Source organism: Mustela erminea, chromosome 1 (genome assembly GCF_009829155.1).
Source record: "Mustela erminea isolate mMusErm1 chromosome 1, mMusErm1.Pri, whole genome shotgun sequence".
NCBI lineage: Eukaryota > Metazoa > Chordata > Mammalia > Carnivora > Mustelidae > Mustela > Mustela erminea.
In genome coordinates this window covers 88,913,567-88,929,196 of record NC_045614.1, presented here as the reverse complement: position 1 = coordinate 88,929,196, position 15,630 = coordinate 88,913,567, and the positions used below count along the sequence as shown (strand labels likewise).

The 15,630-nt window shown below is 41.2% G+C and overlaps 1 protein-coding gene across 8 annotated transcripts in view; it reads right to left on the bottom strand.

The window, feature by feature from the left end:
• ATP2C1 (ATPase secretory pathway Ca2+ transporting 1) overlaps window positions 1-15,630 on the bottom strand; it is a 184,605-nt gene that overhangs the window by 148,525 nt on the left and 20,450 nt on the right. The window contains exons 1-2 of one of the 8 annotated variants that reach the window (XM_032332951.1): window positions 2,052-2,139; window positions 1,038-1,218 (exon numbers count right to left, since the gene is read on the bottom strand). The exons of 4 other annotated variants lie outside the window; for them this stretch is intronic. In XM_032332951.1, the coding sequence (XP_032188842.1) occupies window positions 1,038-1,043 (6 nt within the window). In that variant the 5' untranslated portion in view covers window positions 1,044-1,218; window positions 2,052-2,139. Of the gene's footprint in view, window positions 1-1,037; window positions 1,219-1,510; window positions 1,834-2,023; window positions 2,140-15,630 lie in introns of those variants that run through there. 3 more of the 8 variants (XM_032332943.1, XM_032332933.1, XM_032332970.1) reach the window with 3 other exon arrangements.

Genomic DNA, 15,630 nt, shown 5'->3' with positions numbered 1-15,630 from the left:
TCATGCCTCTTGTATTTTTTACATACCCCAGGGTCTCAGGCTTGCAAAACAAGTTATGCATATAAGAAACATCTATCCTAAAACTACCAGTTCTACTTAGGACAACTCAGCTTACTTTCTCAAAAAACGGAAAAACAAGTGAGAAAGCAACCCATAAACCCCATTCCAGCTCCTCTGTACCACTTACAGATTTTAAAAACCAAAAGATACAAGAAGACAAATTGTAATTTTTAAGTATCTTTCATAGCATCTTGCAGACGGGAGGGGAGGGGATTATCACACACAAGTCAGAAGTCAGTCCACAGAATAAATGTGGCTGTTTCAGGAGAGAAAATAATATTGAGTTGTTCAACCCTTTTGGAAAATAACCAGTGCTGTGTAATGAAAAACATTAAATATTTTAATGAGACCAAAGGAATCAAGTGACATGTGAACGATAATTTAGTGGTCCAAAGTATACAGTGGACAAACGAGTTCCACTGTCAACCTCCTAAATGATGTTTTGAAATACGGAAGAACTTTAAGCAAGGAAATCACCTCATAACATTCTGTTAAATTGTACGTTATTTTTTCTGAAGTGAAAAACCAATCTGCATTAATAAATTTTTTTTTCCTTTCTTATAAACTAATCCGGTCACATACCATCATCAAGGCTTGACATGCAAATATACAGAGATGCAGTCCATCCCCTTCCCTCTCCATTTCCACTTCCCCTCGAGTGATTCCTTTCAAATAGCTATTTAAACAAGCACAGATGCTATCTGAAATGAAAACTTCCCTTCCATTCCCTAAGCTAAAGACAGCGGCGGCTTTCTCCGGAAAGCAGAATAAAGCTCAGTGGCCCACAGTACCTTAATTTCCGAAATTCCCTGTGTTACCAAAATAAAAGCTAATACCCGAAGAAAGCAATTCTTTGTATACTTCGCAAAGGAAAAAAATAAACAGGAAAATAAAAAGGTGGAAAAAGAAAGGCAACTTAAAAGCAAACCACCACACCCTCAACTCCGCGTTGCAACCCGTCTACCAGGGGCCTTTACCTTCATTTTCCATCGAAACTGCACTTGGGTTGATGGCTACAAGTCTTTAGTGTCAGCCGCGCCACACTGGGAATAGAGAGGAGAGGAGGACAAGGAAGAGAAGCCCCCGGAATCCCAGGCTGTCACCCCCTCTCCCGGCCACACGTCCCACGGCTGCTCCCACCACCCCTAGCAGCAGCATCTGCAAGAGAAACCGGGAGAAGCGGCGCTGACGACAGAGAGGGCAAGGAGGGGGACCCCCGCCCCGCCACCACGTCGGGAGCCCCCAGATCGCCTGCCCACCCCGTCAGCCACCCGCAACGCCCCCAGCTCAAGCCGGCGGGGCGGCGCCCTAGAGACACCCCCAAGCCGGGGTATCCTCGGGACACTCCCTCCCTCAGGACCTGGAAGTTTCTGGAAATTAGGGGCAATAGGTAACACCGGTGCCCTCCCAAAACCCCAGACCCCCTTCCTCCGGGCTGCGGGGGACTCACCCGCGAGGCTCGCGGGAGCGCCCCGCGTGCCTGGGGCGAAGAGGAGTGGCTCGCCGAGCGGCGGCGCCAGGCAGGAGCCTGCTCCCGGCGTGAGGAAGGAGCGAACCGGAGGGCGCTCAGGGAGGGGAAGGGAGAGGAGCTGTGGGGACCCGTCAGGTCTGCCCGGCCGACTCCGCGCGGCAGCGCAGGTCTGCCCCGCCTCCGCCTCCTACGCTCAGCCCCTCCCCGCCGCCCCCCGCCCCAGCGCGCCCCGTACTCCCGGGCCCGCCGCGGACCGAGCTTTGTCGCTACTACTTCCGCTGTGAGGAGAGCGCGCGCACGCGCACTCGCACGCACAGGCGCAGACGGCGGAAATGAAGCGAAGGCCGGGCCTCCCGCCCGGAAAAGGCTCTGGTTGGGTGCGGAGCAGTCCCGTAGGAGGGCACGCCGGGCCAGAGCCCCGCTCCGGCCCTACCTTCCCTGCAGAGGTTCCTCGCAGATCCCCGGGGACGGTGCCCGCCCGTTTCTACGCACCCACTGGGCGCGAGGGTCAGAGACCCACCCGCTTCCCAGCCCCGGCCACGCATTCTCAAGAGGCAGCCGCGGGGACGGGCCAAGCGGGCAGGTACGATCATGCTCCCCGTCCCAGAGGTATTTGCGCGCCTTCAACAAAGGCGACATGGGAAGCCCCTCCCGTCGGGGTGGCCGTCACAATCTCGGCAGGCGACGCGAGGACTTCCGAGGGAAGGGGCGAACGCAGAGGGACTCTGGTGTTCTCACTGGGACTTCCACCCTCACTTGCAGACCCCTATCCCGGCTGCTTTGCGCTGACTGCGAGAGCAGGTAAATCGCGGGCGACTTCCCAGCGTTCTGTCCCTCTAAGGGATCCGCTAAAGTGCCTGTGTGTAACGAGAAGGCAAGGATCAGCCACGGAGCTCGAGGAGGACTCAGCCTTTTCAAGTGTGTGGAACCTAAAAGGTTGGAACAACTAGAAACAGCGTCCAGAGGCGGAAGCCGAAGAACGGGAATTACCTCCTGACACTGGCTGTCTTTTGCCATTTGAACCTTTCATTTACTCAGCATCTCACCCAGACCCCCCAATAAGTGACTTTTTTTTTTAAGATTTTATTTATTCATTTGACAGAGATCACAAGTAGGCAGAGAGGCAGGCAGAGAGAGAGGAGGAAGCAGGCTCCCTGCCGAGCAGAGAGCCTGATGCGGACTCGATCCCAGGACCCTGAGATCATGACCTGAGCTGAAGGCAGAGGCTTTAACCCACTGAGCCACCCAGGCGCCCCCAATAAGTGACTTTTTTATGGACAGTTGATGTTAAGCTTTGGTAAGCCTGGAACAGGAGACTAAACCGAAGTCCTCTCGCACCTAAGTCCACTAGAGGGCAGGGCTACACCTGCTGAGTTCGACCGCGCCCGCCTCAAAGAACTGTAAAGACCGCAGGAGTCCTCCCTTGTGTGCTAGAGGTATTTTTCTCCATCAACACCTACGCTCATTAAAAAGCTTGCCCTTTATCTCAGGTTCTGTAACACTTCCGGATATGTTCTCTGACCACTGGTTCAACGTCAAAATAAACAAATGCACTGGGTTACCTGTCTTCCCTATTTAATCTCATGGAACTAGTCTAGGACCAAAAGTTTTGGACAGCTTTCTAGCTTTACTTTTCAGTTAAGATACATTGAGATTTTATTCAACGACGTCACTTTTAAGTTCCAAAACAAAACATAAAAATCAGGGTGAACTAGTTTGTAGTCTCAGAGTTACTATCTATCACACCCCTTTGGTTTACAGGTTTAGGGACTTATGCCCAGCCAGTGGTGTTACAAACCTCATTTGTAAAACAATGTGCTATCTCTTGCTCAATGTTGTAATCAATTTGTAATGATTAGTTACTATACTTATTGGACCTCGACACCACAGCATCGTATTAAAAACACAAGCACCTAAGTAGAAAATGTAAATGTAGACATTATTGGATATTAATATATGATCTTACAAAATAGAGGACAATTTCCCTATACAATTTGATACTGGATTGCTTTAATTAGCTCAGACATTTTTTCCTTTTTTTTATTATTAACATATAATTTATTACTTGTTTCAGGGGTACAGGTCTGTGATTTATCAGTCTTACACAACACACAAGTGCTCACCTCAACACATGCCCTCCCCAAGTCCATCACCCAGCCACCCCACCCCCCCCAAGCTCAGACATTTTTCTAAAATAACATAAGAATTATCTGCTGTGCAGTGAAATACAATACCCCAGCATTAACAGAATTCCTCCTTAACTCCCCTGAGGATATAGCACCGCATGGCTTAAACCTAAAGTAGCTTACCCTGGAATTTTACTTTTTGGTTGCCTAAACTGTGAAAGCCATTGTTCCTATTACTAAGGCAAATAAGAAACTGGATAAAACCAGCTTTGTCCAGATGAATTGTTAAGTTCTGCCTGCATTCTTAATCCACCATCAGTCGTCTCACAAATTCCTAGGCTGGGGAGCTGCAAACACCCTTTAAGGATAGTTGGTTCAGCCTTATCCACACTTCTCCACAGAGTGATCCTCTTCTGTGTCTGAACACCTCTTCTACAAAGCTAGCCAACATCAGTAGCACCAGTTTTGACTTCCTATGTAAATGAAAGGTAGCATAGCATTCACTGTTCAAGCCAGAGCAGTGGGGACTGCTTGAGCCATAAGTTTCAGAAATCCTCTTCCTTAAAAAAAAAAAAGAAAGAGAAAAAAGGAATCCTCTTTCCTCTTTCAGCATTCTCCTCTGACCAGCTAACCTTCCATGAGACTTTGATATAGCAATCTCCACCTCCTCATCTTGGGGGAAGGGGACTAAAATACGTCATATACATCCATGTGTATATACATTCATCTATACATATACATACATATATATTACAATATTTTAGATACAGATGTGTGCATAATAACCAGCCTTTCCCTCAAAAGATTGTTTTGAGGATCTGATAAAGTGAAGACAGGTTGTAAATTATAGGAACTCTGAAAGTATAAGCTTATACAGAGAAATAAGCAAAACAGAGCATTAGCTAGCTAGAATGAGATTAATTAGATTAATGGCAATGAAATCTATTAGGTTCAAGTTCCCTCTGTCTTCTTTTTTACAAATCAGTGCTCTAAAAATCTACTCATTTGGTTCTGAATATTTAACCTACAAAATTTACTAAATATATCTGATGCCAAAGGTGTTCCATATATGAGCAATAAAGGGGAATTTGTCAGGTACCTCTGCTTAGGGGAAATCTACAAATAGGGAAGATTGAGACGATGGTCATGGTGTTATAATTTTATTTATACTGCACCTTATTACACAAAGGATGTGAGGCATCTTTTTTTTTATAACAAATTTGATAGCTGGCATTTTTATAAACCTAAATGATGAAGAAATATGTGGTCCTTTAGGATTTAAAAATTAACCCAGAAAAGGTTATTTTAAAATCTTTCCTTAATATTTTATTGTAAAGGCTATTTTAACCTTGTTTGATGTACCAACGGTTAATAGTTAAGGAGTTTTACCTAGCTGTTAGGAAAAAAGTTGTCATTTTTTTAAGGTAAATATTTTAAAAGCATATAAAGACACAATGCTTTATTGTTATAAGCTAACCTGCTCAAACAGAACAACAGACGTATTTTTCATCCTGTGAGAGAAAGGACATGCTAAGAGTCAAGTCCGGGGAAATACAGTCTTCCTATAAGAAGCGTCCTATTCAATCAATATCTAACAACCACCTGCCAGAATTGTCCTAAATGTGCTTGGTTCTCTGTCTTAGCAGTGCTGGAAGAGTAAAAATAAGAAAGAAGAATAAAAATCAAACGAGCTCAAAAATGATGTAGCTGTGTTTTGGTTGGCTTTACTAGCACAGAGATACCAAAAGTTTACAAATATTTTATCAGCCCACAAAATTGCATAACTTCTACACGTGCTAGCATTTCCTTGCTGAAACTGAGCAGAAGAAACTAGAGATTTTAAAGAGTGCTTTTTTAATTTTTAAAGTTTATATATGACTCAGTTCCCCCATTCATCAAGTTCTGAGCCTGTTGTGATATTTGGGATCTTTAATATGTACTATCAATCTAATGGATTAGAGGTGAAGGGTAGGCGGGAGCACAGATAAGAATAAGAAAGAGAAAGAGGAGAGCAATTCAGTGGCTCATTTGGTTGTCTGCCTTTGACTCAGGTAATGATCCCAGGGTCCTGAGACGGAGCCCCACATAGGTCTCCCTGCTCAGTGGGGAGCCTGCTTCTCCCTCTGCCTCTGCCTGCTCCCTCTGCTTGTGATCCCTCTCTCTCATTTACTCTCTTTCTCAAATAAAATCTTTTTTAGAAAAGGTGGGGGGGGAGCAAAGTGAGTATACGTCCCATATCCAGAAGTCATCTCTGGACTTCATTGTTTTCATGGAAAATAGACATACAATATTCCGTATTACATACATGCCAAGATTTATCTTGAGGTAAAAATGTACACATTTAAAAGATATTCTGTCTAGTTTCCAAGCTGGCATAATTATCTCTGGCCCAAAAACATTTGTCTGTAGTAAATATCTAATAAAGATGTATTGAATAAATGGGCAATCTGGAAAATGGTCATTATAAATACATATATGTTGTTGAATGAATAAACATAACCCCACCTTTTTATTTTTTTTCTACTTCTACTTTCCTGTAAAGCAAAGAATTAAGGTATTTTCTAAGGTTTAAAATTGAACTTAAATCTCCAAACCACAAAGGGGTTAACTAGTACAACTTGGTCTGAACAAGAATAAGTCCTAACCATTGTAGGAAGTATTAAAAATTGAGCACTGCTCAAAGCCGATGAAATTTCACACCCAGATTTTGAACCCAGGTAACCATTTGAAATTAAAAGATAATGATGTTGAGGTGGCTGCTTCCATGCACGAAGGAAATTTCAGCTGAGATTGTGCTTTGGGTTTTGATGGCATGCATATCAATGGCTGACAAAGTCAAAAGCACTATAGTTTCCTGCAGTCTTTGGTTATACCTTAAGTATCCAGGAATCCACTCTTGGACAAGACAGCTTGGAAACTAGGTATAAGCAACAGGCCTTAGAATAGCCAACTACATTAAGTTGCCACTGGCCAGCATTTTCTCCTTATTTTGTAAGTTTTACAGATAGTTTGATCATAAATTAGTTGAAACTATCAGACAGATTCCATATTATATCTGCTGGTCCCTTGCTGTGTTGGAAGTAATAGCCTAGGCACCCTCCCTCCATTTAAATCCTTCCTCAATTTCACATCAGAAACATTTTCAATCTCTGTTTACTGTGTTGCACAATGGGGGCTGAGAGAGCTTTGAGAAAGGTTGCATTTCCTCAGACTGCCAAAATCTACCCCATCATTTTCTAGAAGTCTTTATTTTTTGCAAAGCTTGCATCTTTGCCTGAACTTGTCCCAAGTCCTTCCAGGCCCCCTGCAGAAATCATCTCTCTCCACTGCGCTTCCTATTGTGAGAACAAATGGGGAAAAAGGCACAAAAATGCCATTATGATAATAAATTAGAGAGGGAGATCAACAGCACAGAAATTGCCCCAGGTTTTATGAGGATTCTGAAGGTTAGCCCTGGATGGTCATGCAAACAGACCATATTCCTATTGAGCACACTACACAAAATAGGAACCCACACCAAAGAGATGGTTCATAAAACAGCTTACAGAGAAAGGAGAAATGCAATTTGGCAAGATGGTTTGCAAGTAGATGATAGAGAAGGAGAATTACAAATTGGCAGAAAGGAGTTCTGGCAACACAAGCAAATTGTTAAATCTTCAAGTTAGAAAATTCATCACTACAAATAATCTGATGGGAAATTGGATTAGCAGCATTTTCTATACTTTCAGACAACTTTATTTTTGCTTTCTGGGTTTTAAAAGGCAAGGTGTATGTAGCCTATTTCAGAAGATATTAAAAATAACTTAATATTGCTGAATATTCTATATTTGGAGGATCAAGAAAATGGGGATTCTGGATAGTAAGGGAATAAAGCTTTCTACAGGCCAGGAACAAATAAGCTCAAGTGCAAATTTGGGGCTTGACCTGGCCCAAGCAGTCCCTAGTTCACAGTTGAATGCAGAACTATTTACTAAGAAACCGCTACCTCAACCATAGGAATCCCGGTGTTCAAAGTGAGCAGTGTCCCTCTCTAGAATACTGAACAGGAAGCTGACAGACTGAAAATGTCATCAGACCCTAGGAGGAGAGCAAAAGGAACTCTCTGTTATATTCCAAATGATAAAGTACATCTTGTAATGAATCTTATCAGTGATCCTCAAACATCCATTCCCCTCCAGGATCATTAGACTAAATTAGTGTTTCTCAAAGTGTGGCCCCCACTACCAGCAGCAGCAGCATCACTTGGGAACTCATCAGCAATGCAAATTCTCAGATCCCACTCAGACCTACTGAGTCAGAAATTCTGGGTGGTTGGACTCAGCAATCTGTGATTTAACAAGCTTTCCCCATAATTTTGAATGTTTGGAAGTGCTGCAGCCACCTTATTACCCCACCTACCCCTCTTTCTCACAAAAATCCAACACCAAGGATGGCAAAGTAGTGATCAGAGGAAGCCAAGTCCTTTAACACATAATTAAGCTAACAAATGAACCGGTCCTAGAGCCTGTCCTACCACAAGACTTCCTTTAATATAAGATAATAAACAAATTGTATTTTCTGTTACTTGCAGCTGGAAACATCCTAACTGATAGAGACTTAAGTGAGAAAAAGTAGTTTGCTTTAGATAAATGGGTTAATGTATTAGTTGGTTGGTACTTTGGCTGCTCTGATAAAACTTAAAAGAATTCAAAATACTGTGACATATCCAAGTGATAGAATGTTAGAATACTTTAGGTACTAAAGGCAATGTTAATCAATGGGAAGTTACAGAGTAAGATCTAAGTAAAAAAAAGAACTGAACAGGGGAGTATTGTCTGTTTTTTTAGGTTAGGTGATTTCCATATTAGCATATAAAGTAAAAAACTGGCTTTTAATTTCAGAAAGTCCTTTGACCAATTTTACCTATTACTACTCAGTAGTATTTCTTTTAAAGATTTTATTTATTTGACAGAGATCACAAGTAGGCAGAGAGGCAGGCAGAGAGAGAGGGGCAAGCAGCCTCCCCACCCAGCAGAGAGCCCGATGCGGGGCTCCATCCCAGGACCCTGAGATCATGACCTGAACCAAAGGCAGAGGCTTAACCCTCTGAGCCACCCAGGCGCCCCAGTAGTATTTTTTTAATCTTTTTTTTTTTTAAAAGATTGATTGATTGATTGATTTGACAGAGAAAGAGAGAGAGATAGCAAAAGAAGGAACACAAGCAGGGGGAAGTGGGAGAGGGAGAAACAGGCTTCCCGTGGATCAGGGAGCCCAGTGAGAGGCTTGATCCCAGGACCCTAGAATCATGACCTAATCTGAAGGCAGACACTTAACAACTGAGCCACCCAGGCATCCCTAATCAGGAGCATTTTTAAATTATGTTATTCTGCACATTATTTTGGAAAACTAGTTAGATTTTAGAATTTTTACTTTCTAAATAAAAATCTAAATAAAAAACTTCTAGTTGTGTGCCCTAGACCAGACTTTTTCTTATTTAATTCTTTTTTCTTGTTTACTCAGCTAATGACTACTTAGTGATAATTCTACTGTGAAATTGCTAGAATAAAGTTTTCCACAGTCAATTTTTCCAACAAACTTGATAAAACATTTATTGTCTTGAGGTTTGCACATCAGCTTGCATCTATTTTCTGACTTAGAGCAGTTAAAAAGCTATGACATTAAGAAAAAAAAAACTAAACATATTCTTCCCCTATTTTAAATGATCAAATTGCTCATTTTAACCCTAAAAAAGCACTTGGAAAGGTAAATATTGCATGCTTGATTAAAGGATTTGTTTTACTTTTAGGGAAATGAAAATCAATTTCACTGAACAGCTAACAAAACACATTTGTTTAGGGTTTTTCAGTTGACATAACACTTCCATGTACATAATTAAATTTAATCCTCACAACCCTGTGAGGTAAGCAGACTAGATCTTGTTGATTGCTTTTTATAGCTAACAAGGCTAGGACTCACACAGGTGAAGCTCTTTGAACAAGAATTTCTCACTATTCAGCATCAAAGCCAGGAGTCCAATATCCATCTTGGCTCCTATTTCCTTAAAGCTACCTCTGTGACCTGTTAGAGAATATGTGAGAAGCTGCCCTGTTTACTGGATTACCTTTTACAATTTATCATTCTGTTTTGTTACATCTTTCAACTCAATAGGGCACCCTGAAACCTTGATGGCCATTAATTCCTGAGCCTAGCATATCTGCCCCATAGCTCTTTCGATGATATTTAAGAATGGTATTAATTAGTAAGGACTTGATTTTATGACATCCTTGGTCATTGTCTACATCTCTTCACTTGTTCTTGCTTAACCTTTGGACATTGGGGAAATCATGCTCCAAGCAGAAGCTATTCTAGAATCCCTTGGGTTTATCTTCTCAGAGTAGAAATTAGTGCTAAAATGGAAGTGTAATCCTACTAGTAAATAATTACAGACAGGCATTTTAGAGAGATTATTCAATAGGTAATTGAGATGTGTTCATTACCATGCTTTATTGAAAAATCAATAAAATACATATTAAACACATGTCCTAAGGATCTAAAGACCACTGAACAAGTTTAGGAGTATTGATTTTATTCTAAGTGGTAAATTTTTCTTTCTTCTGATCTTATAATTATATTTGCATATTAACCAGAGTTAGAGGTAAGGTAAAATTGAGAGATTTTGTTTTTAATGATTTTAGGGGTGCCTGGGTGCCTTTGTTGGTTAAGCATCTGCCTTTGGCTCAGGTATTGATTCCAGGATCCTGGGATCGAGCTCCACATCCGGCTCCCTGCTCAGCTGGAAATCTGCTTCTCCCGCTGCCTGCTGCTCCCCTGCTTGTGCTCTCTCTTTCTCTTTGGCAAATACATAAAATCTCAAAAAAATAAAAATAAAAAAGACTTTATAATGGTTTTAGATAGTATAGAGGACATACAACGATTACACCTTTTTTAATCCCATTATTTAAATCAAAAATTACAATTTTCAGTTGCCACATCACTTCAATCAGTACACAGATACAAAAGAAAGAAATAAAAAGATAAAAACATATTTTAGATTACTCTTGTGATGAGAGACAGAAGCAGGAAAGTGTTCACATTTAGCCCAGAAGGCTGACCTAGAGCCTGCATAATTTTGATAAGGATCAAATTCGTACTGGTTGCTACATATTTAGATCTCATGACTGCCTGTGCATCTCACTGATGGCTAATACGGAGCTGAATGATAAGCACCAGAGAAATCTTGAGAAAGTAGTTCTACGAGTAGAAATTCAAAGAAAATGTTCATGCTCCCTGCACCTCCCCCTTGAGCACTAAGCATAGAACCACCAGCTTCATACAACAAAAGTGCAGCTCTTTCAGCCCATAGGTCCGGTCCCTGTGCTACTTAAATAAACTTACTAAGTTGTACCATAAAACATCTCAAGAATTCTTTCTTGATCATCTCATTCAATGATCCTGCAACACTTATGGCAAGACACTACTCAATGACTTCTCGCCTTACTGAGGATTATATAATGCTACTAGGCATAGGGCAGCTGTGGTTGAAAATGGCCAGTTAACAACCTATGAAGCTTTAAATCATAATTATCCCCCTGGCTTTGGCAATGACTCTCCATCTTCCAAACAGCATATGTGCTTGAAAAGGTGCAAACCCTGTCAGCTTTGATTTTTGAAAATATGCATCACCAAATGATTTGGTTGCATCAGTGGTTCTCAAACTGGGGACCCTACTACCCAGGGAACTTTTTAGAAGTGCAAATTATGTGGCACCCCCCTCAGACCTACTGAACTGGGGGTAGGGGCCTGTATCCTAATATTTAACTAGTCCTTCAGGTGATTCCAGTGTTAAAATTTGAGCACTGATTTACAGGAAACTTAAAACTTTCATCTAAAAATATTTTGATCATGCCAATAGTCCTCAATTCTGAAAAATAGTGTGAGAGTATATATCCATATTTTAAACCTTTTCCAGCATTTCCCAAAGAATGAATTAAATTCTTAAAATAATTATCTTAAAGTTATAGGACTTTGGCCTTCTTTGAGTAGATACCTGTTGGCCTAAAACGAGTTATTTTAAATGACCAAGGGAAAGGACATTAAGACTGAAAGAGATCACATTTCTCCCCTCTTAAATAACTGTGAGCAGTTTGGTATGGAGGAAAACAAAAATTAGAGGGGCCATGCACAGGCAATGGAGCTATAGTTGTGTTGCCAGCTCTAAGTCAGTCTTTGTTTTCTTATCTCAGGTCAGGACCTTTGGAACAATGTGTCTTTGACCGGGTGTATGAACGAACCTTCGGCAGCCTAGTTAAATGAAAGAAGTGGAGGAAACCTTCATAAGTAGAAAATGCCATTCTATTGAAACAGTGTATTTGTTAGAGAACTAGTTTCAGCCTTTAAAAACAAAACATTAAAAAAAAAAAAGCTGTATAACATTTCAGAGGCTACAGAAATTTTTTTGAAGTACATTATACAGAAATTATGTGTTGGGGATATAGCAAAAGGATCCTTTTTAAGACTAATGAAATAGGGTTTTACACTATTCAATTGGTGTAAACAATTTGATTACAAACTATGCACTCATAAGACCAAAATACTTGTGTGATGTGCTTTATTTATTTTGAGATATACTTACAGGCCATAGCCTAGTTTAGTAGTAAATATTATAATAGGGTTAGTGGTATAGGACACAATTAGAAGGACTGCTCACATTAAGGGCAGTTATTTGCAGACAAAGGAAAAAGAACAAATGAGTCAAGAGTTTCTACCAAGAGGATAGGGGCACCTGGGTGGAACAGTATGCCAGTAAGTGACCAACTCTTGATTTCAGCTCCTGTCATGATCTCAGGGTTGTGAGATCAAGCCCCTGTTGGGCTCCACACTGAGTGTGGAGTCTGCTTGAGTCTCTCTCCCTCTGCCCCTCCCCCTGTTCTCTCTCTCTCTCTCTCTCAAATAAATATGTATGTCCTTTTTTTTTTTTTTTTAAGATTTTATTTGTGGGGCACCTGGGTGGCTCAGTGGGTTAAAACCTCTGCCTTCAGCTCAGGTTATAATCCCAGGATCCTGGGATCGAGCCCCTTATCCGGCTCTCTGCTCGGCAGGGAGCCTGCTTCCTCCTCTCTCTCTGCCTGCCTGTCTGCCTACTTGTGATCGCTCTGTCAAATAAATAAATAAAATCTTTAAAAAAAAAAGATTTTATTTGTTTATTTGACAGAGAGACGTGAGAGAGAGAACACAAGCAGAGGGTGAGGGAGAGGGAGAAGCAGGCTTCCCACCAATCAGGGAGCTTGATGCAGGGCTTGATCCCAGGACCCTGGTATCATAACCTGAGCCGAAGGCAGATGCTTAACAAGTGAGCCACCTAAATAAATATATCTTTTTTTTTTTAAATATTTTATTTATTTATTTGACAGAGATCGAAAGTAGGCAGAGAGGCAGGCAGAGAGAGAGGAGGAAGCAGGCTCCCTGCCGAGCAGAGAGCCCCATGCGGGGCTCCATCCCAGGACCCTGGGATCATGACCTGAGCCGAAGGCAGAGGCCTTAACCCACTGAGCCACCCAGGCGCCCCTAAATATATCTTTTTAAAAAGAGGAGTATCTACATGAGAAAACTGGGCATTTGAACACATTGCCAGAAGCAAAATACAGCGAAGATATCCAACATAAAGGTGATTTTATCCAGAGACAAGTTATGGTAACTATGTTATAATTGCAGATAACAGATGAATTTGCAAAAGCTTGATTAGATCTTAATGAATTCTTAAAGACTTTCTTTAGTGCTATAACCTTTCTACGATGTTGTCTTTAACAGCAATAACATGCTTTTTCTCTATGTGTGTTAACTGTCCTGCTTGGAAGGATAGTAGATGGTGTGTTTAATTTTATTACACCAGTATAGGAGTTTTGAGGTCTGTTGTATTTGCAAATTCCGTTACAAATAACAAGTCCTTTGCAAATATTAATGGGGGGTGTGGGTGGGAACCTTTGAGATTTAATAGTATCATAACATTTCAATCTTCATAGTGCCACTTACTATAGAGCAAAATACACTGAAAGAACATCCTCCATTGAAGAAATCCTCTATTTCATTCAATGGAGTTGGGAGCTCAACCTGCTCAGAATGGGACCACATCAGTATTACTTTCAAAGCCACCTTATGGCATGGACTCTTGTGTATTATGTTTGGTATACATACCATTTTTGTGTGTGATATCATTCCTTCAGAGCTGGATTTTCTTGGAAACCAAGGAAACGAGTTTCAGGGCCCTCCACATATAAAGGCCCCTTTCAAGGCCCTTAAAGGGACTCTAGCAATGTTCTCATGGTCTTATGGCTTGGTAAAATTTGCAAAGGATATTTTACTGCAATTGATTTTAAAGTTACTCTTTTCGCTGACCTTTCCTCCTTCACACTTCTCCTGTCAGGCAGCACTGGGACACCCCAGGGCAAAATTTTAGATCTGGCTTAAAAGAAGTTGATATGGGGATGCGTTTAGAATTCATTTGGATTTAGTGAGGTACACAAAGTGGCTTGTAGTCCTATCTGTGTATGGTTAAGTTATTGCTGGCTGTCCTAGCAGAGAAAGGATATCCAAGGATATTTCTACTCCCTACTATTCTAAATCACAAGCCCTGAAATCTTTATATAAATGCATCTCCGTGAGCCCAGCACCTGAAGTCTGTGAGTAGAGAAATAGAGCCTGAAGCTAGTCTATGGAACTGTTCTATACTCAAATAAAAAACAAATGTAAATTAACTATGTTAAAGGAGTATCTGGATTATTTTTCTCTTATCTCCTTAGAGAATGTAAAGTGGTGATTAAAGAATCTGAAACCTAAAAATGTAGAAACAAAGCACCTTAGGATTTATTAGTTAATTAGTTAAAACACTTATTTTTCCAGATTTTGTTATCTCAAACTTGTCACTCCAATTTATAATTTGTTGTGATTTCTTTTTTTTTTTTTTCTTGGCAGAGAGAGAGATCACAAGTAGGCAGAGAGACAGGCAGGGGTGGGGGGTAGGGGTGAAACCAGGCTCCCTGCTGAGCAGAGAGTCTGATGCAGGGCTTGATCCCAGGACGCTGAGATCATGACATGAGCCAAAGGCAGAGGCTTAACCCACTGAGCCACCCAGGTGCCCCGTATGGTGATTTCTTATTTTATTCTAATAGTCAATTTGTCTCTAATTTAGTATTTACAATTTTATATTCTTTTTCTTAGAAGTTCCCCAAATGGAATAACTTTCAAACCTCTGTTAAAAAAGGGACAGCAGGCCCCAAATGGAGTCATTTATGCTAAGTTTGATGTCACCAAACTGAAACTTAATACCCAGTCTAATTACAGTTTTAGCATCTTCCAGGAATGGAATCTTAAATTAGTCATCTGGAAATCACCTGGTCAGCACTAGTGAGGTAACCTGCTTGATAGACCCCTGCTATCCCCAGAAGGAAGATGACCTCGCCACAACCAATCTGCTTTCTTACTAGTACAACCTCCTTATCCCTTTCCCTTCTGCCTGTAAAAGTCTTTCATTTTAACTACCTTCTCAGATCTAGATGGGATGCTGTCGAAGTCATGAATTGTTAAAGAAAGCCAGTAAGGTCCTTAAAATTTTCTCAGTTGAATTTGTTTTTTAACAGATTTGTTGATAGCAGTGGGATCCCAAGGAAATTCCTGATGGATTCTGGCAAAACAAGAAACATAGGCACTGGTACCCATAGACCCTTCAGGTTCTCTTTCTCACCATTTCTGAAGGCTGTGGATAAATTCCTCTCCATTCTGATCTCTGCTGTCTTTGTTTCTTTTTCTTTCTTTCTTTCTTTTTTTTAAGATTTTATTTATTTATTTGAGAGAGAGCATCAGCAGTTGTGGGGGGTGGAGCAGAGGGGGAGGGAGAGGGACAAGCAGCTTCCCTGCTTAGTATGGAGCATGACTCAGGACATTCAAGTGCCTGAGCCACCCAGGCACGCCAGTGAGCTCTGCTGTCTTTGTATTGAACTC